Raw genomic sequence first — 26,152 nt, forward strand, 5'->3', positions numbered from 1 at the left:
CAGTTTAACCTATTGAATCCCATCAGTCACAATAGTGACCGTAAAAAAACGTTTTCAGTTATAAGGCTCTAAAAATGTTACTGAATGATGTATCAATGCATTTCCAGCAAATATTGAAATAATAAAGGGTTTCAATGAAATATGTGCAGTGTCACATGTTTATTGTAGATTGTCACATGACCAGAGTTGTTTACTTCCTGGTTGCGCCACGAGAATCAATCAAATCAATCAAATTTATTTTATATAGCCCTTCGTACATCAGCTGATATCTCAAAGTGCTGTACAGAAACCCAGCCTAAAACCCCAAACAGCAAGCAATGCAGGTGAAGAAGCACGAAGAAGACGATAGCTGCGTCAAAGCTCCCAAACAAAAGGTTAGTAAAGTATGTTAACATTAAGATAGGACAAAGATTTGTTGGTACACATCATCTTTAAGGTGTCTAGTATTGATATATGCATTTGCAATTACTCAACTTTGTTCAGTGTGGTCATAGAATGTGTAAACATGTTGACCGATGGAATAACACAGTGCATCTAGGTATACACATATTTATACACATACTGTACATAGTTCTTGTTCTACCTAACTTTCTACTCTGTTCTTTCTTTTAGTTTCACGTTGAGTAAAGTTCTGGATATGTTGGATCTAGGTGACTGCCCAGACAAGGCATGCAACATTGCAGTTATCCCTCAGAGATTGTGATAGCGGTGGGTCAGATATGGACAACAGCCAGGCTGTTGAATGTGTATGCTGAACCTATGCAAACAGATCATGACAGGAACAACGTTATCAGTGATGATGACCTACCCCTCACTACCCCACACTCTCCTCCCTGAGACTGGGTTGGGTCATGGACCTCAAGGTTGCAAGTTCCTTCATGACAACCACTTCACTTGCACTCCGCAAAGAAATGACAAAAAGAGGATATGGGAGATCTGGAACGATGAGGCAAAATCGTCTGTTTGATGTCCCATTCAAGCCACAGAAAGACTTCATGAAGTTACCTGGGGAACCTCTGAGGTTTTGAGCCAAGGAGACAAGTTGCTGGTCCGTTAGAAAGACAATAACATTATCACAGTGGCAACAAACATGGAGGAGAAATACAGTGAGACCTCTGTCAAGAGATGGAACAAGGAGCGATGTGCCTTTTGACAAAGTCCAACAACAAAATGCATCAACCGATACAATGAGCACATTGTTCTTCACAACCTACAGGTTTCAAGATACTATATCTCCATCAGTTCTAAGAAGTGGTGGTGGCCCATCTTTGCATGGTCTCTCAAAAGTGCACTCGTAAACAGCCATTTATTTTACAGAGATGTTATGGGAGGGACAATCGACCTGCTCACCTTCTCATGAATAGTGGCACAGTCTCTTATGCAAAAGTTTGGCATGAGACCACTGAGCCACGGAAGGAGATCTCTACTGGCTGCCACTGTTGAAGATCAGGCAAGATATGACAAAGCTTCTCACTGGCCAATCAACACGATGCACCGGTTCCAGAGACGTCGTCATTGTGACAAACGCACTGCCTATGCATGTGAGAAATGCAAAGCGCCACTGCACATTGAGTGCTTCAATATATACCACAGGCAGTAGAAAAGGCGTTAAGAGCAAATTAAAAAGGGCTGAAAAAGCCAATAAAAAAACAAATGTGAAAAGTCAATAAAGGATGAGGAGAAGCAGTACCACGGACTCTAGGAAGAAAAGAAAAGTCAACGAAAAAGGGAATCAATTGATTCAAGACCTACTGTATGAAAGTAGGTCTGACTGATTGTAGTTTAAAATAGTGATGCACAAACTAATTGTGCAATTGGTTCTGAAGCCTACCTCTATGATATGTATGTATGTATGTGTGTGTGTGTATATATATATTTATACATACATACATACATACAGTTGAAGTCGGGAGTTTGCATACACCTTAGCCAAATACATTTAAACTCAGTTTTTCACAATTCCTGATATTTAATCCTAGTAAAAATTCCCTGTCTTAGGTCAGTTAGGATTAACACTTTATTTTAAGAATGTGAAATGTCAGAATAATAGTAGAGAGAATTATTTATTTAAGCTTTTATTTCTGTCATCACATTCCCAGTGGTGAGATGGGAAGAGGTCTTGGCTTTTGAAATTGCAAGGCATCTAGCTCTGTAATAATCCTTGTAGGTTACTCATAATCCTACACAAAGGTGAAGACTGAGTGTACTGTATTCATCAAAAGCTGTTAACATAATGTGCGTGTGCACACCCAGAGTTAATGAAGGTTCTGCCCTCAAGGTTTGGAGAGGGCAGAGAAACATCTCTGTATTTATCAAGGAATTGGACCACATAGCTCCATCTGATGCCAAGCATGCACTGCCGACATTGTAAAACAACACCTGAAACATCATGCATGTCACCAGAAAAAAAAAGAGTTGTTGCTGTGGCCTTGCATAGGGAAACCATAAGAACGATTAACTTGAAGGGAATCAGTAACCTACACAGGTTTTTGAGGGTTTACTAGGCCTACAAACTACTGCCAATACACACACACTTGTTATTGTGAAAACTGTCCTCAACCCGGACTCCGGGGTAGACGTAACATAGTAAATCTAAATCCGGGACACTCCATTTAGTATGATATGTTATATTTCATATGGTATGTATTAATTTGTGGATGTGCATCATCCATTTCGGATGATATGTTACAAATTGCAATTTGTACAATGTCACCACAACGTCATAAAATGTGCTATTTTAGTTGAAAAGAAAGATACAATTTCTGTAATTAAGGCATTTTCTATGATTTTTTATTTTTTTGTAATAATATTTTCGTTACAATTTGGAAGTTTTCTTAATTATATGTATTCATCATTGTCATGTCTAAATGTCCATATATGTCTTGATGATACTCAAAAACATGTTTTTACCACATCAAAATCTTTATATTTGACATTATTTTAGGGATTAAGAACAAGCATATAAGGTTCACATATGGGAGAAATCGTAAATCAATTTAATACACTGTTTCCTAAAAAATATGTACCCTGATGGTAATGACTTAGCATTGTGGTAATGACAGTGTCATGGAAATAACATTTCACATAAAACATTTGAATTCAAAAGGGACTTATTTTGGTGAACTCTGTGTATGACCGCTTGACCTCTGGTAATTCTATCTTGAACTTCGGATGGAGTTTTGCCAGTGTGTCGTTCATGTATCGCTTCTGCATTTTATTTCCTTTTTCCTGTTGATGCTCGACTGTTACCATCACGTTCCTAAAAAAGTTTTATTTAATCTTCTATTGATGGGCTGATTGCATTCGACTGTTTCTTTTTTGAGTACCACAGACAAGTTGGCCGTTTTGTTGTTTGCCCGCATTGTCTTCGCAGAGAATCCAAATTCTATTTGCCATTTTCACCATGCAATACTTTTTCAGTATTTTCCCAGCCAAAACCTTGGATATCACTGGTGGGTCTTTTGCACTCGGTTGCTTCTGGTATTTCTCTCTCAGCTCTGAGATGATGGTGTTATGTTATTTTTTTCAGATTCTGTGGCTTTGACCGCATTTGTTGTTTTGTTTTTGTACCGGAGGAATCCAAAATTCTGATCTTCTCTGACAATCTATTATATATTTTTAAAAATCATTTCCCTCCGTATTCTTTCCGTGGCCTTCAACTTCATATTGACCATACATAGATCCTTGTAGACTTTGGATCTGTTTTTTTTTTACACCTTTTCTACAGCCTCTCTGTCTTAGGGTTTCCGAGTTTGAATAGGACATAGGTCATCATTTTGTAGCTGTAAGACTTCCTGTGAGTGTGGTGGTGTGTTCCTTGACAGGTATGACTCCATAACCACTCCTCTCTGGATAGTTGATCTGCTGTTTCTTTGGTTCATTTTCCATTGCCTCCTTTTTCTACCCTTTTTTCTCACTGGGAAAGTTGTGAGATTGGTTTCACAGTTCACCACTTTCTTGTCTCTTGATTTGTCTTTCTTTGTGTCGTCCGGGTTTGAGTTTTGCCGGGTTAGGCCGTCATTGTAAATAAGAATTTGTTCTTAACTGACTTGCCTAGTTAAATAAAGGTTAAATAAATAAATACAAATAAATACTATTGGTATCTATAGGATCTTGTTTGATTTTGTTAGTATGTGCTCTTGTCCTATCCTTGGTTGAATTTGGGGGTATCTTATAGAATAATAAATTAATAAATAATTAAAGACAGTAATAACCATAGTAAGTCACATAAATAGAGATCAAATCACTCAATAAAATGTAATGGTCTTATTTAGCAAATAAGTGTTAAATTTCAACATGATCATACAGTATATGCAATTTGTGTGTCTTTTCAGGTCTTAAGGTAAGTACAAATGAATTAACATTTTGTCATTACCACCGCATTCTACCCTTACCATCACAGTTCATAATGTGGTGGGAATAACATTTTTACATTATTTGGTCATAAATAGGAATTCTAGTATTTTAAATCCAGTTGAACAGATACAGTAGCAAACAATGTATCCTAAATAATACATGTTCAAAACAATTTTAAAAAATCGAACATAATGTGACGACAATCAGTTAAAATATCGGATAGGTCAATGTTTCATGGTTCCGACTAGCACATGAACGCAGCATTCCATGCAGCTATCTAGGCAGCGTATCATACACGCGACACTAACACGCAGTCTAATTAGCGATTTAATGTTATTTTCTAATAATTATTGTAAACATTGGCTAAGCAAGAGGCAGACAAGCAGTCAAATTAGCAGTGTTAGTTTTCAGCGACGATATGGCAGCAACTACAAATATTAGCTTACATCACCCAAAACGCAGTTTAATTTTGCTCCAATGCAATGTGTAGCGACGACATGCTGCTTGTGCAACTGCAATATACGTTATAACAGACATATGTCATTGAATGTTTGTTCAAATCGCCACATGGTTTTTATTTCAGCTGAGGCAGAGACATAGGCGACATCATCATGGTTCGAAAGAAGGTGATAAACACGAAGAGAGGAGGAGTGTGAGCAGCTAAGTAGAAAGAAATGTGTCTGTAAATAACAGATCCGGATCCGTAGCTTTGAGAGAGGTTTCCGGGGGCGGGGGTGAAAACAGTTTATTCGTTTATTTTAACATTTATATTTTTGTAATTTAGCAAACACTCTTATCCAGAGCGGCATAACATGTGTTACCATATCATGAATTTGGAGAGTCATACATAAAAGCTGGAATGTCCCTTATAAAGCCTAGCCGAACTTGAAGCTTGCCATTGGCTGGCTTCTTCGACACCCTCCTGCCCATTCCCCCGTTTCCTGGACAACCCTGTCAGGGTGGAGAAAAATAGCAAATCATGTGAGGACAGAGCATCTTTCTCGCTCTCTCTTTCCCACTCCCCATCTCCCCCTCCCTCTGTGAATATAACAGTATCTCCATGCTTTCACACACACCACTCAGTTCAGCGCTGCAGAGGGGATGGACACAGAGTGCAGGAGCATACCACCAAATAGTAAATCAGTGTGACTGAGACACATAATACAACTCCTTCCCAGTGGCAGCGTCTATGCAAAATGGGTTGTGGCAATTCCTCAGCCGCCAGCACCTCAGGAGGGGGTGAGTGTTCCTGTTCCAGATCATCTGGCTGTTTGGGGGTGCGGAGGGTTGAATGTTTTCACTATGGGTGTGTGTGCTGTATGCAGTGGTTTTCTGCATCCAGGTGTGTACCGTATGTGTATGGTGATCTCAGGGGTTGACAGTGGTTGGGTGCAGAGGTTGCCTCAGGGTTTTTAGGCTCAGACTTTGGCCCCTGGTAACCAGGAGACAGCAAAGTTTTTAGGAATTTAAAACAGAAATAGTCTTGTAATGCTTTCAAGGGCGAGTCTATAGGCTGTGTGTGTGTGTTTTCAAATAAGTCTGTGGCGTCCAGTTCTCTCAATGGGTGTTGTGGATGAAAGAAAGACAGGACTTTGACATCTCAGCAGCTATCGGTTGTCCGTTGTTGTATCTCCAGGTGATTGATGCTGGCTCTCCTTGTGACTGCTAATTTTGAAATGCTTACTCAATATCCTAGTTTTATTCATCGAAAGCCCACAAAAGGATACATTTCACTGGGCGAATACCTTAAGGTCTTACTCCTACTTGTGAATGTTTCAGGTTGAGAGGTTAATACACACTACACATCTTTTTAAATCTGAAGTAATGTACTGTTTTTCTGAATCAATGAGCGATGCCTGAATAAAAATACATTTTCTTTTTAGCAATCACTGGCTGCTGCTGTGGTCGGAAAATGATGGTGATAGAATCAGAGCGCCTGTGGAATTACCTCACTAACCATCAGAGCAAGTGTGTGTGTGTGTGTGTGTGTGTGTGTGTGTGTGTGCGCGCGCGCCTCAGCAAAGGCCAGACAGGCTCCTTCTCTAACAGAACCCCAGGCAGCTAATGCGAAAAACAGGTTCATGTTTTATTTTCTCTGAATTTGCTCTAGTTCCACTTCCTGGAAGGGAGACCCTGGAGGAAAATACTGTGAACTAGTATTCTAGCTGTATAGTAGATGAGAAGCATGGTTATGCATGAGTGTAATACAAAGGGAAGATGTGTGAGGGTCTCTGTGAGGGATCATTAAGCCCATGGTTAGAGGTCACTCTCAAGCTCAGGGACAAGGACATGTGAGGACATGTGACACTGTCATTATGATGCATGTGTGGTAGAGGTCAGAACTATTGATCTATGAACTCAACAGCTTAGTTACATATACAGAATGGGATAGAATCAAATGGAATTGGCACTCTTTTACTGTGTGCACAGATACTTCTGGCCATGTAGTGTATGTGGACACCCCTTAAAAATAGTGGATTCTGCTATTTCAGTCAAACCCGTTGCTAACAGGTGTATAAAATCGAGAACACAGCCTTGAAATCGACAAACATTGGCAGTAGAATGGCCCATACTGAAGAGCTGTAGTGACTTTAAACATGGCACCATCATAGGATGCCACATTTCCAAAAAGTCAGTTCATCAAATTTCTGCCCTGCTTGAGCTTCCCTGTTCAACTGTAAGTGCTGTTATTGTGAAGTGGAAACGTTTAGTAGCAACAACGGCTCAGCCGCGAAGTGGTAGGCCTCACAAGCTCACAGAATGAGACCACCGAGTGCTGAAGTGCGCAGTGTGTAAAAATCGTCTGTCCTCGGTTGCAACACACCCTACCGAGTTCCAAACTCCCTCTGGAGCCATGCCAGCACAAGATCTGTTTGTCGGGAGCATCATGAAATGGGTTTCCATGGCCAAGCAGGAGGAAACAAGCCTGACATCACCATGCGCAATGCCAAGTGTTGGCTGGGGTGGTGTAAAGCTCTCCGCCATTGGACTCTGGAGCAGTGGGAAAGCGTTCTCTGGAGGGATGAATCACGCTTCACCATCTAGCAGTCCGATGGACGAATCTGGGTTTGGTGGATGCCAGGAGAATGCTACCTCCCCGATTGCATAGTGCCAACTGTAAAGTTTGGTGGAGGGGGAATAAGGGGCTGTTTTTCATGGTTCGGCTAGGGTTCTTAGTTCCAGTGAAGGGAAATCTTAACACTACAGCATACAATTACATTCTAGATGGTTCTGTGCTTCCAACTTTCTGGCAAAAGTTTGGGGAAGGTCCTTTCCTGTTTCAGCATGTCAATGCCCCCGTGAACAAAGCGAGATACATACAGAAATGGTATTGTCGAGATCGGTGTGGAAGAACTTGACTGAACTGCCCAGAGCCCTGACCTCAACCCATCGAACACCTTTGGGATGTATGAATTGGAACGCCGACTGCGAGCCAGGCCTAATTGCCCAACATCAGTGCCAACCTTACTAATGCTCTTGTGGCTGAATGGAAGCTAGTCCTCGCAGCAATGTTTGAACATCTAGTGGAAAGCCTTCCCAGAAGAGTGGAGGCTATTTTAGCAGCAAAGAGTGGGACTAACTCCATATTCATGCCCATGATTTTGGAATGAGATGTTCGACACCTAGGTGTCCATATACTTTTGGCAGTGTAGTGCATCTGTCCATTTTCAATGCAAAGGTCTTCGCATTTCACATAGCCTATTGGAAACATCAATTTGGACAAGGTGACACTACACCCATCCATAACAGTATCGGAAGCGGTAGTGTAGACCTAAATGTGATCATATCAGCAGTGTTGCACAACACAGCTGTTAGATAAATTACCAGTGGTATTATGTGTGTGAGCCTGTTTTAAAATCTCCTCACAACCTGTAGCCCAATTGTTTTTTCTTTCGATTCCCACTCATTTTTTCATTCCACACCCATGTGTTTGTCCAGAGACTCAATGGGACAGTGCCTTCTAAACGTACTGGATATTGGGCTCCTCATCCCTCCTCTTGTGTAAGCAGATCTGAGTGGCCTTGATGATGAATAAGCTTTTGTAAGGGTTGTGAATGGGCCACTCTGTTCTGTCTTAAGGCACACCCCATGTACTGTTTCTGTATAAAGGCTTTGGCCTCCTCTTCTATATCTAAGGATAAAATTGTGGTGTTTGTTATGAATTTGATATATTTCATATTTTTCTAACGCCATTCCTTCAATTACATGAGTAAAATTCGGTGGACAGCTTTGTCGAAGAGTGGTGTTATTATGGAGAAGATGGAGGACGGGAGGGGGTGTTGTTACCTTGTTTTTCAAAAGTTATATAGTGTTCAAAATCAAATTTATTGGTCACATACACGTGTTTGGCAAATGGTATTGGTATATCTAACGAGTAATATCTAACAATTTCACAACATATACCCAAAACACCCAATCTAAGTAAAGGAATGGAATGAAGAATATATACAGTACCTTTCAAAAGTATTGGGTCACTTAGAAATGTCCTTGTTTTCCATGAAAACATACACTACTGTTCAAAAGTTTGGGGTCACCTAGAAATGTACTTGTTTTTGAAAGAAAACCACATTTTTTTGTCCATTAAAATAACATCAGATTGATCAGAAATACAGTGTAGACATTGTTAATGTTGTAAATTACTATTGTAGCTGGAAACAACTGATTTAAAAAAATATTTTTTTTATGGAATATCTACATAGGCGTACAGAAGCCCATTATCAGCAACCGTCACTCCTGTGTTCCAATGGCACTTTGTGTTAGCTAATCCAAGTTTATCACTTTAAAAGGTTAATTGATCATTAGGAAGCCCTTTTGCAATTATGTTAGCACAGCTGAAAACTGTTGTTCTGATTAAAGAAACAATAAAACTGGCCTTCTTTAGACTAGTTGAGTATCTGGAGCATCAGCATTTGTGGGTTCGATTACCGTCCCAAATGGCCAGAAACAAAGACCTTTCTTCAGAAACTCATCAGTCTATTCTTGTTCTGAGAAATGAAGGCTATTCCATGCGAGCATCTCACACCAGCTGCATTAAGTACTGCAGTGCATCTCTTCCTCATGGACTGCACCAGATTTGGCAGTTATTGCTGTGAGATGTTACCCCACTCTTTCACCAAGGCACCTGCAAGTTCCCGGACATTTCTGGGGGGAATGGCCCTAGCCCTCACCCTCCGATCCAACAGGTCCCAGACGTGTTCAATGGGAATGAGATCCGGGCTCTTCGCTGGCCATGGCAGAACACTGACATTCCTGTCTTGCAGGAAATCACACAAAGAACGAGCAGTATGGCTGGTGGCATTGTCATGCTGGAGGGTCATGTCAGGATGAGCCTGCAGGATGGTTACCATATTAGGGAAGAGGAGGTGTTCCCTGTAACGCATAACGTTGAGATTGCCTGCAATGACAACAAGCTCAGTCTGATGATGCTGTGACACATCGCCCCAGACCATGACGGACCCTCCATAAAACTGTATTTTTTTGTGAAGAATCAACAACAAGTGGGACACAATCATGAAGTGGAACGACATTTATTGGATATTTCAAACTTTTTTAACAAATCAAAAACTGAAAAATTGGGCGTGCAAAATTATTCAGCCCCCGTAAGTTAATACTTTGTAGCGCCACCTTTTGCTGCGATTACAGCTGTAAGTCGCTTGGGGTATGTCTCTATCAGTTTTGCACATCGAGAGACTGACATTTTTTCCCATTCCTCCTTGCAAAACTGCTCGAGCTCAGTGAGGTTGGATGGAGAGCATTTGTGAACAGCAGTTTTCAGTTCTTTCCACAGATTCTCGATTGGATTCAGGTCTGGACTTTGACTTGGCCATTCTAACACCTGGATATGTTTATTTTTGAACCATTCCATTGTAGATTTTGCTTTATGTTTTGGATCATTGTCTTGTTGGAAGACAAATCTCCGTCCCAGTCTCAGGTCTTTTGCAGACTCCATCAGGTTTTCTTCAAGAATGGTCCTGTATTTGGCTCCATCCATCTTCCCATCAATTTTAACCATCTTCCCTGTCCCTGCTGAAGAAAAGCAGGCCCAAACCATGATGCTGCCACCACCATGTTTGACAGTGGGGATGGTGTGTTCAGCTGTGTTGCTTTTACGCCAAACATAACGTTTTGCATTGTTGCCAAAAAGTTCAATTTTGGTTTCATCTGACCAGAGCACCTTCTTCCACATGTTTGGTGTGTCTCCCAGGTGGCTTGTGGCAAACTTTAAACAACACTTTTTATGGATATCTTTAAGAAATGGCTTTCTTCTTGCCACTCTTCCATAAAGGCCAGATTTGTGCAATATACGACTGATTGTTGTCCTATGGACAGAGTCTCCCACCTCAGCTGTAGATCTCTGCAGTTCATCCAGAGTGATCATGGGCCTCTTGGCTGCATCTCTGATCAGTCTTCTCCTTGTATGAGCTGAAAGTTTAGAGGGACGGCCAGGTCTTGGTAGATTTGCAGTGGTCTGATACTCCTTCCATTTCAATATTATCGCTTGCACAGTGCTCCTTGGGATGTTTAAAGCTTGGGAAATCTTTTTGTATCCAAATCCGGCTTTAAACTTCTTCACAACAGTATCTCGGACCTGCCTGGTGTGTTCCTTGTTCTTCATGATGCTCTCTGCGCTTTTAACGGACCTCTGAGACTATCACAGTGCAGGTGCATTTATACGGAGACTTGATTACACACAGGTGGATTGTATTTATCATCATTAGTCATTTAGGTCAACATTGGATCATTCAGAGATCCTCACTGAACTTCTGGAGAGAGTTTGCTGCACTGAAAGTAAAGGGGCTGAATAATTTTGCACGCCCAATTTTTCAGTTTTTGATTTGTTAAAAAAGTTTGAAATATCCAATAAATGTCGTTCCACTTCATGATTGTTTTTGTGAAGAATCAACAACAAGTGGGACACATAAAGTTTTATATCTTTATGTTTGAAGCCTGAAATGTGGCAAAAGGTCGCAAAGTTCAAGGGGGCCGAATACTTTCGCAAGGCACTGTACCTGCTGGAGCGCGTTCTACGGGTGGGTGCTGCTGAGTGACCAGTGAGCTGAGATAAGGCGGGGCTTTACCTAGCAAAGACGTATAGATGACCTGTAGCCAGTAGGTTTGGCGATGAATATGAAGCGAGGGCCAGCCAATGAAAGCATACAGGTCGCAGTGGTGGGTAGTATATGGGGCTTTGGTGACAAAACGTATGGCACTGTGATAGACTGCATCATATTTTCTGAGTAGAGTGTTGGAGGCTATTTTGTAAATGACATCACCGAAGTCAAGGATCGGTAAGATAGTCAGTTTTACGAAGGTATGTTTGGCAGCATGAGTGAAGGATGCTTTGTTGAGAAATAGGAAGCCGATTCTAGATTTAATTTTGGATTGGAGAAGCTTAATGTGAGTCTGGAAGGAGAGTTTACAGTTTAACCAGACACCTAGGTATTTGTAGTTGTCCACATATTCTAAGTGCGAACCGTCCAGAGTAGTGAGGCTGGACGGGCGGGCAGGTCCTGGTAGCGATTAGTTGTAGAGCATGCATATAGTTTTACTTGCATTTAAGAGCAGTTGGAGGCCATGGAAGGAGAATTGTATGGCATTGTAGCTCAACTGGAGGTTGGTTAACACAGTGTCCAAAGAAGGGCCAGAAGTATACAGAATGGTGTATCGATCTGCGTCGAGGTGGATCAGAGAATCACCAGCAGCAAGAGCGACATCATTGATGTATACAGAGAAAAGAGTCGGCCCAAGAATTGAACCCTGTGGCACCCCAATAGAGACTGCCAGAGGTCCGGACAACAGGCCCTCCGATTTGAGACACTGAACTCTGTCTGAGAAGTAGTTGGTGAACCAGGCGAGGCAGTCATTTGAGAAACCAAGGCTTTTGAGTCTGCCGATAAGAATGTGGTGATTGACAGAGTCGAAAGCCTTGGCCAGGTCTATGAATACAGCTGCACAGTATTGTCTCTTATCGTTGGCGGTTATGATATCGTTTAGGACCTTGAGCGTGCCTGAGAGGCACCCATGATCAGCTCAGAAACCAGATTGCATAGCGGAGAAGGTACGGGGGATTCGAAATGGTCGGTGATCTGTTTTGTTAACTTGGCTTTCGAAGACCTTAGAAAGGCAGGGTTTAACTCAGGCAGTTGTTGTTGCCATCCTGTACCTCTCCCGCATGTGATGTATCGGATATACTAATCCTGTGCAGGTGTTGTTACACGTGGTCTGCCACTACGAGGGCGATCAGCTTTCCGTCCTGTCTCCCTGTAGCACTGTCTTAGGCGTCTCACAGTACAGATATTGAAATGTATTGCCCTTGCCACATCTGCAGTCCTCATGCCTCCTTGCAGCATGCCTAAGGCACTTTCACACAGATGAGCAGGGACCCTGGGCATCTTTCTTTTGGTGTTTTTCAGAGTGAGTAGAAAGGCCTCTTTAATGTCCTAAGTTTTCATAACTGTGACCTTAATTGCCTACCGTCTGTAAGCTGTTAGTGTCTTAACGACCGTTCCACAGGTGCATGTTCATTAATTGTTTATGGTTCATTGAACAAGCATGGGAAACAGTGTTTAAACCCTTTACAATGAAGATCTGTGAAGTTATTTGGATTTTTACGAATGATCTTTGAAAGACAGGGTCCTGAAAAAGGGACATTTCTTTTTTTTCTGAGTTTATTAAGCTAGATGATGTATGACTATAGCTACATGACACTATCTACCTGACATAAGCTAAGTCCACTGCAGGCTGTTGGTCGATTTGACCCTTGCTTATCAAGGTTAAAAAAAAATTATACAGAGTATACATGATATCCATCAAGGTCCAACCCTCTCTAAGGTCCAGCCCTCTCTATCTCTCCTGTCCCCCAGAGCCAATGCTGGCTTTGTTGTGATCTCTACATTTCTCTGACAACCTCCATAATACAGAGGGAAATATATCTGACAGGTCCATCCATCCCTCCTTATCCCTCCTCCCTCAGAGCCTGTCCAACTCTCTCTATCCCTTCTCTTCCTCTGGTCCCGTCCACCCATATCTCTCCCTCCTCTCTCTCAGAGCCAGTCCTGGCTGCGTTGTGACCTCTACCTGTCTCCACTACTTATCTTTGCCCTACATGGCCTACCTACACATCCATGTCAAGGCCCCTCTCAGTGTGAAGTTGGTGATTAGGGTCAGGTGTCCATACAGTCTACCCAGGAGAGCTCTGGAGTGCAACTCGAAATCCGCCAATAACTCCTCTGTCAAATTACAGGACGCACTAAGAGCCCAGTCAGCCCACATCACCCTCAGCGCTCTTTCTGTCCTTTTGACCAGGCAATTCCAGGAGCCTTTACAGTTGGTCTTTACCTGTACCCCCGCACATTGACTCTGTACCGGTACCCCCTGTATATAGCCTTGTTATTGTTATTTTATTGTTCATTTTTATTAAATTTTTTACTTTTGTTTATTTAGTCAATATTTTCTTAACTCTATTTCTTGACCTGCATTGTTGGTTACGGGCTTGTAAGTAAGCATTTCATGGTAAGGTCTACCTACACCTGTTGTATTCGGCGCATGTGACAAATACAATTTGATTTGAAGTGGTGGTCATTAAGCTGTGCCTCATTGACTTCTGTAACATCTTCAACGAGTGGGAAGGGAGCCGTTAAGTCAGATAGTTGTGTTAATAAAAGTGATGTATGGAGCCTACCGCATTTCCGATATAGCAAGGTAGAGTGGCGCGTTGATTAAGTGTTATTGTTTCTGGGTGCTCTGTGTTTGACTTTATTGTGGGTGAGAAACAGTGTTGAAGGTCCACTCTAAAAAATGCTGGGTTGTTTGGTTGACACAACCGCTGGGTTGTTTTGTTGACCCAACCGCTGGGCTGTTTGGTTGACCCAACCGCTGGGCTGTTTGGTTGACCCAACCGCTGGGCTGTTTGGTTGACCCAACCGCTGGGTTGTTTGGTTGACCCAACCGCTGGGTTGTTTGGTTGACCCAACCTCTGGGTTGTTTGGTTGACCCAACCGCTGGGTTGTTTGGTTGACCCAACCGCTGGGTTGTTTGGTTGACCCAACCGCTGGGCTGTTTGGTTGACCCAACCGCTGGGTTGTTTGGTTGACCCAGCCGCTGGGCTGTTTGGTTGACCCAACCGCTGGGCTGTTTGGTTGACCCAACCGCTGGGTTGTTTGGTTGACCCAACCGCTGGGTTGTTTGGTTGACCCAACCGCTGGGTTGTTTGGTTGACCCAGCCGCTGGGTTGTTTGGTTGACCCAACCGCTGGGTTGCAGGCATTTGGTCACTTAGTTGGGTTGTTATCTTTCTTTCCATTTTTTTTATTATTTAAAAAAAAGAAGTTGTAATAATGATTCAAGGACAGAGTTTTTCATGTTTGATGTTTCTGCATGTAATGCACTGCGTCCCTATAAATAAACCACACAGAGTACAAAGAGGAGCGACAGACACTGTGTCAATGGATAAGTAATGGTTGGTTGATGTGATGGGTGTGGAGTGGTCTTTTGCTGTGAGACAAGACCACCTCAACACCCCCCCACCACCACCACCACTTACTGGGTAAAAAGTACATTTCTACTGTAATCCACACATTATCTACCATCCAGAACAAAATAATGAGAATTGTGTAATGATTTTCTTTTTCTCTTCCTTGTGTTCACAGGACCTGCAGAAACCTCCAAAGATTTGTAAGTACAGCAACAGTCTCATAGATCACGGTTTCATAGACTCAGCAAGGTATTGCCTTCCTGGGAGGGAGGGATACAAAGTAGAGGTCGACCGATTTATGAATTTTCAATGTCGATTCATATACCGATTATTGGAGGACCAAAAAAAGCAGATACCGATTAATCGGACGATTTTGTTTTATTTATTTATTTGTAATAATGACAATTACAACAATACTGAATGAACACATATTTTAACTTAATACATCAATAAAATCTATTTAGCCTCAAATAAATATTGAAACATGTTCAATTTGGTTTAAATAATGCAAAAACAAAATGTGGGAGAAAAAAGTAAAAGTGCAATATGTATGTAAGAAAGCTAACGTTTAAGTTCCTTGCTCAGAACATGAGAACATATGAAAGCTGGTGGTTCCTTTTAACATCAGTCTTCAATATTCCCAGGTAAGAAGTTTTAGGTTGTAGTAATTATAGGAATGATAGGACTATTTCTCTCTATACGATTTGTATTTCATATACCTTTGATTATTGGATGTTCTTATAGGCACTTTAGTATTGCCAGTGTAACAGTATAGCTTCCGTCCCTCTCCTCACTCCTACCTGGGCTCGAACCAGGAACACATCGACAACAGCCACCCTCGAAGCAGCGTTACCCATGCAGAGCAGGGGGAACAACTACTCCAAGTCTCAGAGCGAGTGACGTTTGAAACGCTATTAGCGCGCAGCCCGCTAACTAGCTAGCCATTTCACATCGGTTACACCAGCCTAATCTCGGGAGTTGATAGGCTTGAAGTTGTAAACAGCTCAATGCTTGAAGCATTGTAAAGTGCTGCTGGCAAAACGCACGAAAGTGCTGTTTGAATGAATGGTTACGAGCCTGCTGGTGCCTACCATCACTCAGTCAGAATGCTCTATCAAATCAGTCTTAATTATAACATAATAACACACAGAAATACGAGCCTTTGGTGGTCATTAATATGGTCGAATCCGGAAACTATCATTTCGAAAACAAAACGTTTATTCTTTCAGTGAAATACGGAACCATTCCGTATTTTATCTAACGGGTGGCATCCATAAGTCTAAATATTCCTGTTACATTGCACAACCTTCCATGTTATGTCATAATTACGTAAAATTCTGGCAAATTAGTTCGCAACGAGCCAGGTGGCCCAAACTGTTGCATATACCCTGACTCTGCGTGCAATGAATGCAAGAGAAGTGACACAATTTCACCTGGATAATATTGCCTGCTAACCTGGATTTCTTTTAGCTAAATATGCAGGTTTAAAAATATATACTTCTGTGTATTGATTTTAAGAAAGGCATTGATGTTTATGGTTAGGTTCACATTGGAGCAACGACAGTCCTGTTTCGCGAATGCGCACCGCATCGATTATATGCAACGCAGGACACTCTAGATAAACTAGTAATATCATCAACCATGTGTAGTTAACTAGTGATTATGATTGATTGATTGTTTTTTACACGATAAGTTTAATGCTAGCCAGCAACTTACCTTGGCTTACTGCATTCGCGTAACAGGCAGTCTCCTCGTGGAGTGCAATGTATAGCAGGTGGTTAGAGCGTTGGACTAGTTAACCGTAAGGTTAAGAGATTGAATCCCCTAGCAGACAAGGTAAAAATCTGTCGTTCTGCCCCTGAACAAGGCAGTTAACCCACCGTTCCCCTAGGCCGTCATTGAAAGTAAGAATGTGTTCTTAACTGACTTGCCTAGTTAAATAATGGTGTAAAAAAAGAAGAAGAATTTAAATTAAAATAAATCAGCCAAATCTGTGTCCAAAAATACAGATTTCCGATTGTTATGAAAACTTGAAATTGGCCCTAATTAATAGGCCATTCCAATGAATCGGTCAACCTCTAATACAAAGCATGAGTTTTCCTGTATGGCATAAACCTATTTGGTTGTCATTAGAAACACTGATTTAGTATTAGTAATGGTAGAGAAAGATATAGAGAAATGTAATCTGACTAAATTCAAAATGGGCTATTACACTGGTCTTATGGATATTACATTGCAAGACCTCAAAACGCCTACTGTCATGTAATCAAATTAAAATGTTCAGTCTTTTGTATCAAGGCCTTCAAATATTTTGCCTATAGAATATTAATGTGTAGAGCAATTAATACATGTTCCAGAACTTCTATTACAATGAATTAGCCCTGTTCAGTAAATCAAAGGAACAGCCATTTTCCATTCAAGGCTAATTGTATGAATTATGTTATAAAGGGAACATAGGTCTTCAATAGGCACGGTGAGCCACCTCCATCATCATGGTGTGGGAAGGGAGAGCAGGCACCCATTTCCAAAACATTTTCTTGAATCACTTTGTGTGTGTGTGGTGTGTGTGTGTGCGTGTGGCGTGTGTGTGCGTGTGGCGTGTGTGTGCGTGTGGTGTGTGTGTGCGTGTGGTGTGTGTACTTTCTGATAAACATCTGAGCAGCTACAGTGCTTAATCGAGGACCAATGGGGACTGACAGCAGCACACTGCCAACCACGGCCAGTCAGTGGTTGGGGTTCAGCACTGCAACACAACACACCTCTAGTCCTGCTACACACACACACACACACACACACACACACACACACACACACACACACACACACACACACACACACACACACACACACACACACACACACACACACACACACACACACACACACACACTTTGACTGGCAGTTCATGTATACACTTGTTTTTTCATGCCTCTTTTATGGACAGAGAAGAAAGGTAAATGTGACAATGTACATGACATAGTCCACTACCCATTTAACCTACATTCATTGTAGGTGGAAACCATCCACATGGTTGTTTCCTTTTGATCAGTGCCCTCACAGTGCCATACCAAGTCTTGCCCAGCTCATAACCAAGTCATTGATGTCAACTATATATCAATCATTTGTTTGTGTCATGTTGGGTGTTATGTACAGTCGTGGCCAAAAGTTTTGAGAATGACACAAATATTAATTTTCACAAAGTCTGCTGCCTCAGTTTGAAGAAGGCTTCAGGGCGCCCAAGAAAGTCCAGCAAGCGCCAGGACCGTAGCCTAAAGTTGATTCAGCTGCGGGATCGGGGCACCACCAGTACAGAGCTTGCTCAGGAATTGCAGCAGGCAGGTGTGAGTGCATCTGCACGGACAGTGAGGCAAAGACCTTTGGAGGATGGCCTGGTGTCAAGAAGGGCAGAAAAGAAGCCACTTCTCTCCAGAAAAAAAACATCAGGGACAGACTGATATTCTGCAAAAGGTACAGGGATTGGACTGCTGACTGCTGAGGACTGGGGTAAAGTAATTTCGAATCCCCTTTCCGATTGTTTGGGGCATCCGGAAAAAAGCTTGTCCGGAGAAGACAAGGTGAGCACTACCATTAGTCCTGTGTGATGCCAGCAGTAAAGCATCTCGAAACCATCTATGAGTGGGGTTGCTTCTCAGCCAAGGGAGTGGGCTCACTCACAATTTTGCCTAAGAACACAGTCATGAATAAAGAATGGTACCATTCTTTATGGTAGCAACTTCTCCCAACCATCCAGGAACATTTTGTTGACGAACAATGCCTTTTCCAGCATGATGGAGCACCTTGCCATAAGGCAAAAGTGATAATTAAGTGGTTCGGGAAACAAAACATCAATATTTTGGGTCCATGGCCAGGAAACTCCCCAGACCTTAATCCCATTGAGAACTTGTGGTCAATCCTCAAGAGGCCCAGAAGTTAATTGACAGCATACCAGGGCGGATTGCAGAGGTCTTGAAAAAGAAGGGTCAACACTGCAAATATTGACTCTTTGCATAAACTTCATGTAATTGCCAATAAAAGCCTTCGACACTTATGAAATGCTTGTAATTATACTTCAGTATTCCATAGTAACATCTGACAAAAATATCTAAAGACACTGAAGCATCAAACTGGAAATTAATATTTGTGTCATTCTCAAAACTTTTGGCCACGACTGTACAATGTGTTTGAGCACTGAGCATTGTATCAAGTCCTGTGAGCTGATCTGTGATTCTTGTCTCAATCAGGACAGATGAGTCCTCACCAGACGATGAGAAAAGAAGGTAAGTGTCCTCCCCTCTTGTCCTCTCGTCTTACTCCTCACTGTTTTCCTCCTGCTCTGAGAAGGTTGATCCCAAACACAATTCATACCATGTGTGTTCCTACAGTCATTAGATGGTTGGATTAGAGTAGTCCCCTGGACTGCTGCTTCCCTAATGTGTTTTGGTTACATACTGTACACACCCACACACTGCAGTGCTAACTCACAGGATGCCCTGTTGTTTGGTGGGAGCCAAAGTACATAGGCTTAGAGTCATGTGCTCTTTGATGTGACCTTTGACCCTTTTCCCTACTCCCTCAGGAACTATGGCGGGGTGTACGTAGGTCTACCATCTGACATGACCACCGTTGCAGGCAGCCAGTCCAAGTCCACAGACAAAAGTAAATATGACAACTATGTATACTGTGCAGCGTCTGTGTAGTGAGGATGATTGGACAGGATGGTCATCAGTGGATAGTCATTGCAATACAATTGGTTGTAACGTAGTTGTCAAGTTTTCTACTTGTGTTGACTGTACGGGACATATCAGATGATCTACCCCTCCTGGACATGGACACACCCCTCCCCAGAATAGACTAATTGATTCCTCCATTATGTGATTTCAGTACAACCTCCAATCGCTGTCCTTCGATTAACCATGGCTTTACTATGTAACGCCCTGCTACAGTAAAAGAGACAACATCAAGCAAAAAAGGAAATACTGTACAGAAAAGTCCCTTGAAGACTCCATCTTTCTAGTCTTTGTTCTCCGTGTTCAAAGAAAACCCCACGTCGTCTTCAGACAAAGTTGGTCTCAGTTGTAAAAGGAGTAGAGGGGGAAAGTTCATTGTGTGTGTGATGGCTGTGAACATGAACATTTTTCTATAGAGCCCTTTGGGAAGGTCACTAATCTCTGAATCTGTGTGTACGTGCGTGCGTGTGTGCGTGCGTGCGTGCCCTAAACATGAGTTAAAAGATAATCAGCCAAGGACCTTGGTGTGTAGAGTCGACTGTCAGCTTCTATTGACCTTGTTGTTGGTTATGAGATGCAGATATAACAGCAGAAGTCTATAAGGTTGTTTGATGAGCAAAAACAGCCACGGGGAGTCTTCAGAACATATGGCTGATGATGGTTTAGGAGTTGTGAGACATCTGATGCCAGTAGTGTGGCATCTGTGTCCTTATTAGAAAGAGAGACTGGAAACCAGAGGCTGTGAATTCTTGGTAGTGTAGATTTCCATAAGGGGGAGGTGTGTGTGTGTGTGTGTGTGTGTGTGTGTGTGTGTGTGTGTGTGTGTGTGTGTGTGTGTGTGTGTGTGTGAATAATATAAAGGGTTGATGTAGACAACACAAGGGCATTTGACTCAAGCCTAATGTTCACAATTTTCCTAATGTTTCTAATTTTGCCGTCTCTCTTTTTCTCTGTAGACTAACAGATATAGAAGGGAATCATTGACATGCATCACAGGTAGACAACCATTTACACATCCCTTCATTCTATCTTCTTGACATGATAATACTGCAATTGAGTGACAGCCTACATTGATTCTTGATTTTGTACTCAAAAACATCTTACGTAACCTGGTGGTTGACCTGTGTATGGCTATGTGCTATTATTCTTTTCAGGACTGTAACTACAATATTCAGAACATACAGAGACATTACATTTCTACGTTGAGAGGAGGATTACTGACTCATCTTCACATCCCTGCCTCCGTAAGAGTGAGACAGACCGAAAGACCCTGGGGAATCAGGCAGATATGAGGTCAGCCTGCTTGGGTCCTGAGGAAACTGCCTCAGAGTGGCACCGAGTAGACCCTCAATGGATGCCTTTGTCTGAGGATTCTTTGCCCTTTCTGACCCTCACAGGAAGCCGGGCAGAGAAGTCGGGTGGGTACGGGACGACTGTGGATATTGGGACCAACATTATGGAATCCGGGGCAATGTTCTGGACGAGCTCCTTGTGTTTAGGAAGAGATGTGACACACACAGCCCAGTCACACTGAGACACCTCCTCGACAGGCTCTGTAAACATTTAATCCAAGTGCTGGTGTAGATAGATGTTTTATGTGGTGGGAGGGATAGTGGACCCACACAGTGGCTCAAACACAAGCAGTGCTATTCACTTTTATGATTATGGAGTATTTTAGGTCACCCAGTTTTCATGTTTTGTTCAGTATCAGATACTGTAAATAATTTCTGAGATTCATGAAAACAACATTCTATAACCCAGTTGGAGATTGTGTTATGTTATTTTCTAGTTGGTTGCTGCTATTGCTTGTTAAACCACTTGCATTTACTGTCTAAATACAAATGGACCTACTTGTAACTTTTGGTACCAAACGGATGGGGGACCTCCTGTGGGTGTACTGGCTGGTACTGTAGCCTGACTGTACTGTAGCGAGCATCTGTTGTGTGCGTCATTCATGTCTGAGGTTATTAAGTGTTGTGTTGTCATTTAACCTGTGAATCATGCTAACATGACATCATCAGTCTGAGTGGGGGTAAAGATGCATTGAGGATACTACTCTTACGTTTCTTTACCCACAAAGGTCTGAACTGATCTGAGATCTGACGTCATCAGATTGTTAACAATACATGCATTATTACTCCAGGTTCCAGCAACTGATCTCAGTGTTCCACATACAGTAGCTCTTGTTGGCCATTTTAGCAGCTGCGTCACCATCCAGAACTCGTTGTTTTTTTAAGAGTTAAACTCTCCAAATGCAATTTGTAAAATGTTGTCTTTTCTATTTCTACATTTCTAAAATGATTCCTTTTGAAAACTAAATGTACACATTTTATTATAACATTTAATTGGAAAGATAATCAGTCAAAAATAATCTGAACTACATTGTTTAGCAAAGGTTTGCCTAAACATATATTTGAATCTATATGTCTCATTATGAACAACTGTATCAGTGAATGTAGTTGGAAACCATAACACTGGCAGCATATTCACACGCCACAATATCTCCCCCCAGAGCATGAATTAGAAGTCTGAAGGGAATAGAGAATCCATCCAATGTCATTCATCTACATGCAGTTCCTGTTCGTGATTTAATGTACATACAGCATCTTCACCACCACGACCATAGAGTAACAGGGAAGTGGGCCATGCTAACCATGCTCACACACTTGAGATTCAAGAGATGTTTTGTTCTCTTCAAGCCTCAACAGAAAGGAAATGTAGACATCAATGAAAAGGGGTGGTAGCCGTGTAGTGGCAGAGCAAAAACTGTGGGGTGCTCTTTAAATCGGTACACATCGCATTCATAAGCGGCCTGACACAGATTACTGAGTAGAGTAGCCAGGGAGCGTAATCTACATTTATATTCCATACACACACCCCTCCCTATTCTTATATTCTTATCTCAAACCAGGTAGAGTGGAGTAGAGATGTTATTATATTCTCTATTCAGTAATCTGTGTCAGGCCGCTTATGAATGCGATGTGTACCGATTTAAAGAGCACCCCACAGTTTTTGCTCTGCCACTACACGGCTACCACCCCTTTTTATTGATGTCTACATTTCCTTTCTGTTGAGGCTCCATCAGAATCCTCTGGCCTTTGGCTTTCACAGTGCAACGCCGTTCCCACTGGGCAAACACTAGTTGAATCAACGTCGTTGAAATTAATTGGCTGTCTGTGCCCGCCTTTTCATCTGTTCTGGCCAACTCCTCCACACTTTTTACCTTTATTTAACTAGGCAAGTCAGTTAAGAACAAATTCTTATTTTCAATGACGGCCTAGGAACAGTGGGTTAACTGCCTGTTCAGGGCAGACTTGTACCTTGTCAGCTCGGGGATTTGCAACCTTCCGGTTACTAGTCCAACGCTCTAACCACTAACCTGCCACCCTTGTGTAACACGAGGGTGAATGTCACTGAGCTAATCCTGCTTAATTCAAATTAGGAAGACTGGGAGGGAAGAGGATGAAAAAAAGGTATTCAAAAGCCCCTCTGGGAAAGGAAAAGTTGCTACAGAAGATCAACACAGGAGTTGATAGCCAAGCATAGCTAGCTGTGTACGGAATGAATGTAGCTCTTAGGAGGATGGAGAAAAGGTATGAGAAATTGTGTTAAAAAAGCAACGTCCATGGAACCCTGGTCTTTTTTTACTGTGTTGTGGTTCCTTTAAGCATTAAGGCATGAGGGGGGCGGTATATTGGCCATATACCACAAGCCCCCGAGTTACCTTATTGCTATTCTATACAGGTTATCAACGTAATTAGAGCAGTAAAAATAAATGTTTTGTCATACCCGTGGTATTCGTCTGGTATACCACTGCTGTCAGCCAATCAGCATTCAGGGCTCTAACCACCCATTTTATATTAGCATATAGCTCATGGAAGACTCACTGGTATACTGTTCATGGTGCTTCACATGATTACGACGACAGGGGAATCGATTACTTTGGAGTAATTTGAGGCTAAAGCAGATGTGCTGGAGGCTTCTTATTCTGGATGTATCTCCTTATGTACATGTGTCCATAATACATTTGGGAAAAGAGAAAACACATGAGAAAACCACTGTAGATGATCACTTGAGAACCAATTGATGACCTTTTATGCTATTTACTACTGTATGAGATACTGTTCCTAATCACTGATGCTCCTAACTTGTTCCGGGTCACTTTGTGTATACTCAGTACACCCTCAAACACAGTAAGAAGGACCACAGCTGCTTTAGAGAGTCATTCTTGTTTATAACCCGACATGCCCTGTATTACTTGTCCTATCACTGATCTATTTATGATTAAAGTATTTTCTATTGTCTGCACCGCTGTAGTTCTTGATTGTAGTCTTTATGAAATGGATTTGTGTCTTCCAGTCAATATGACCATGCTTCAGGGATTACAATACATCCATTCTTAGTGGCATTACAGACTGGGAAGCAAAATGAAGCATTGCTTTGAGGAACATTTGTCGTTATTGAACGAAGTCCCTCAAGCAGTATCAAGTCATTCTTCCAGCTCGGTAATTGACGGTATAGGGAGTAGATGGAGGAGGAGGGAGACAGGAGAAGAGAGAGAGGCGGAAGAGGAGGTGTTTTTTTCCCCCCCCCTGCATTTCTCTTTCCACTCTTCCTGGATTTGCCCTCCAGGGAGGTATGTTTTTCAAACTGAAGTCATATTATTTGCTTTGAGTACCACAAATGCTTCTGTTAGAATGAAAGCAATATTGTAGTGCCATCTTAATTAATGAGACAATTGTGGGACAGAGAGCAAGATTATTGACTAGTAGTTTACTGCCAGAGGATGTGCCTGCAAACACACTCACATGCATGCACGTGCACACACACATACAGTACGCAAATACACAACAAGTTAGATAGAAAGATAAAGACTACAGTGCCCTATTGCCCTGGCTTCTAGTGTTACATGGCTGTGAATGAGATAAACACAGCTTTGACTATCTATATAAAGAAACAAAGAATGTATTGTTTCATTGATCGTAGGCCTGCCGGCATAAATCTCAACTGGCCCCGGTTCAGTTGCTGTCTGCCGCATCATAAATATCATATGACCTGTCGTTTCAGTTTTATCTTCAGCAGCACCAGATAGTAGACTGCTCTTCCCAGCAGCGGCTAATTAGATCACAACCGGCCGTGTTTGGCTGCCTCCCAAATAGCACCCTATTTCCTACAGGCTAATAGTGCACCGCTTTTGACTCAAAAAGTAGTTCACTATATAGGCGATAAGGTTGCATTTGGGACACATACGTTATCAACGGGAGAGCAGTGAGCACATCCAGCAGGCCAAACCTTCCTATGAAATCGGAAGACTTCCTATGAAAACAACTTTTCTTTCACAGTGTGAAAATGTAGATCACATTCACACAGTCTGACATTAATAGAAAGAGGAATCTGACCAAGGCTATCCGGGGACCATTCTAACCACTGATTATCATGTTTTGACATTTATTTATGCCGTTCATTGTTCATGAAGCAAGTAAGCCGATGTGTCCTTGAGCAAGGCACCTAATTTGCTCCAGGGGTGCCGTATTACTATGGCTGACCCTGTAAAACAACACATTTTACTGCACCTATCCGGTGTATGTGACAGTACAACATCTTTATATTGGGATAGATAGTCTACAGGCTGGTGAGTCACCACGGGTGTGGCTGACGTTGATAAGACTGTGGAGAGTGTGTGCTGTGTGTGTGTGTGTGTGTGTGTGTGTGTGTGTGTGTGTGTGTGTGTGTGTGTGTGTGTGTGTGTGTGTGTGTGTGTGTGTGTGTGTGTGTGTGTGTGCGTGTGTGTGCGTGTGCGCGCGTGTGCGCATGCGTGGTGTGCGTGTGCGCATGCGTGGTGTGCATGTGTTTGTGTGTGTATGAGGGGTAGCTACGTGATGCAGCACACGTCCCTAATTACATCATATGTACATCTGGTCACGACCAGATCACACCTGCTTTGCCTCCTGCTGAAATCTCCTATCAACAGTGGCATTGCCCTCTTTCCCTTTTCTCTGTTGTATACAGTGCATTCGGAAAGTATTCCAACCCTTGACTTTTCCACAATTTGTTACGTTACAGCATTATTCTAAAATGGATTAAATAAAAACAAATTCTCATCAATCTACACACAATACCCCATAATAAGAAATCAAAAACAGTTTTTTTGAAATGTTGGTAAATGCATTACAAATAAAGAACTGAAATACCTTATTTACATTAGTATTCACACACTTTGTTATGAGACTCGAAACTGAGCTCAGGTGCATCCTGTTTCCATTGATCATCCTTGAGGTGTTTCTACAACTTGATTGGAGTCCACCTGTGGTAAATTCAATTGATTGGATATGATTTGGAAAGGCACACACCTGTCTATGTAAGGTCCCACAGTTGACAGTGCACGTCAGAGCAAAAACCAAGCCATGAGGTTGAAGGAATTGGCCGTAGAGCGCTGAGACAGGGTTGTGTCGAGGCACAGATCTGGGGAAGGGTACCAAAACATTTCTGCAGCATTGAAGGTCCCTAAGAACACAGTGGCCACCATCATTCTTAAATGGAAGAAGTTTGGAATCACCAAGACTCTTCCTAGAGCTGGCTGCAAAGCCAAACTGAGC

At 42.2% G+C, this 26,152-nt stretch overlaps 1 protein-coding gene and 1 long non-coding RNA gene across 3 annotated transcripts; both read left to right on the top strand.

Moving 5' to 3' along the window:
- The first annotated feature begins 150 nt into the window (after positions 1–150).
- LOC118941167 (uncharacterized) lies at positions 151–3,109 on the top strand. Its single transcript, XR_005037485.2, has 2 exons — positions 151–374; positions 613–3,109. It is a non-coding gene; the product is annotated as an uncharacterized LOC118941167 (long non-coding RNA).
- Positions 3,110–5,315: 2,206 nt separating this feature from the next.
- Positions 5,316–23,864, top strand: c25h12orf75 (chromosome 25 C12orf75 homolog). Of its 2 annotated transcripts, XR_016487679.1 has the most exons (7): positions 5,414–5,595; positions 15,005–15,029; positions 19,071–19,106; positions 19,406–19,485; positions 20,513–20,552; positions 20,711–20,849; positions 20,954–23,864. XR_016487679.1 is itself a non-coding variant. In XM_021567959.3 (6 exons), the coding sequence occupies exons 1-5, from the start codon at positions 5,553–5,555 to the stop codon at positions 20,515–20,517; spliced, it is 189 nt and encodes a 62-aa protein (XP_021423634.1). In that variant the 5' UTR covers positions 5,316–5,552; the 3' UTR covers positions 20,518–20,552; positions 20,711–23,864. The 2 variants fall into 2 exon arrangements, 1 of the variants encoding a protein (XP_021423634.1); XM_021567959.3 differs by having other exon boundaries at positions 5,316–5,595; positions 20,711–23,864.
- The last annotated feature ends 2,288 nt before the right edge of the window (positions 23,865–26,152 follow it).

This window comes from Oncorhynchus mykiss, chromosome 2, assembly GCF_057628025.1.
Source record: "Oncorhynchus mykiss isolate SJ-2025 chromosome 2, ASM5762802v1, whole genome shotgun sequence".
NCBI lineage: Eukaryota > Metazoa > Chordata > Actinopteri > Salmoniformes > Salmonidae > Oncorhynchus > Oncorhynchus mykiss.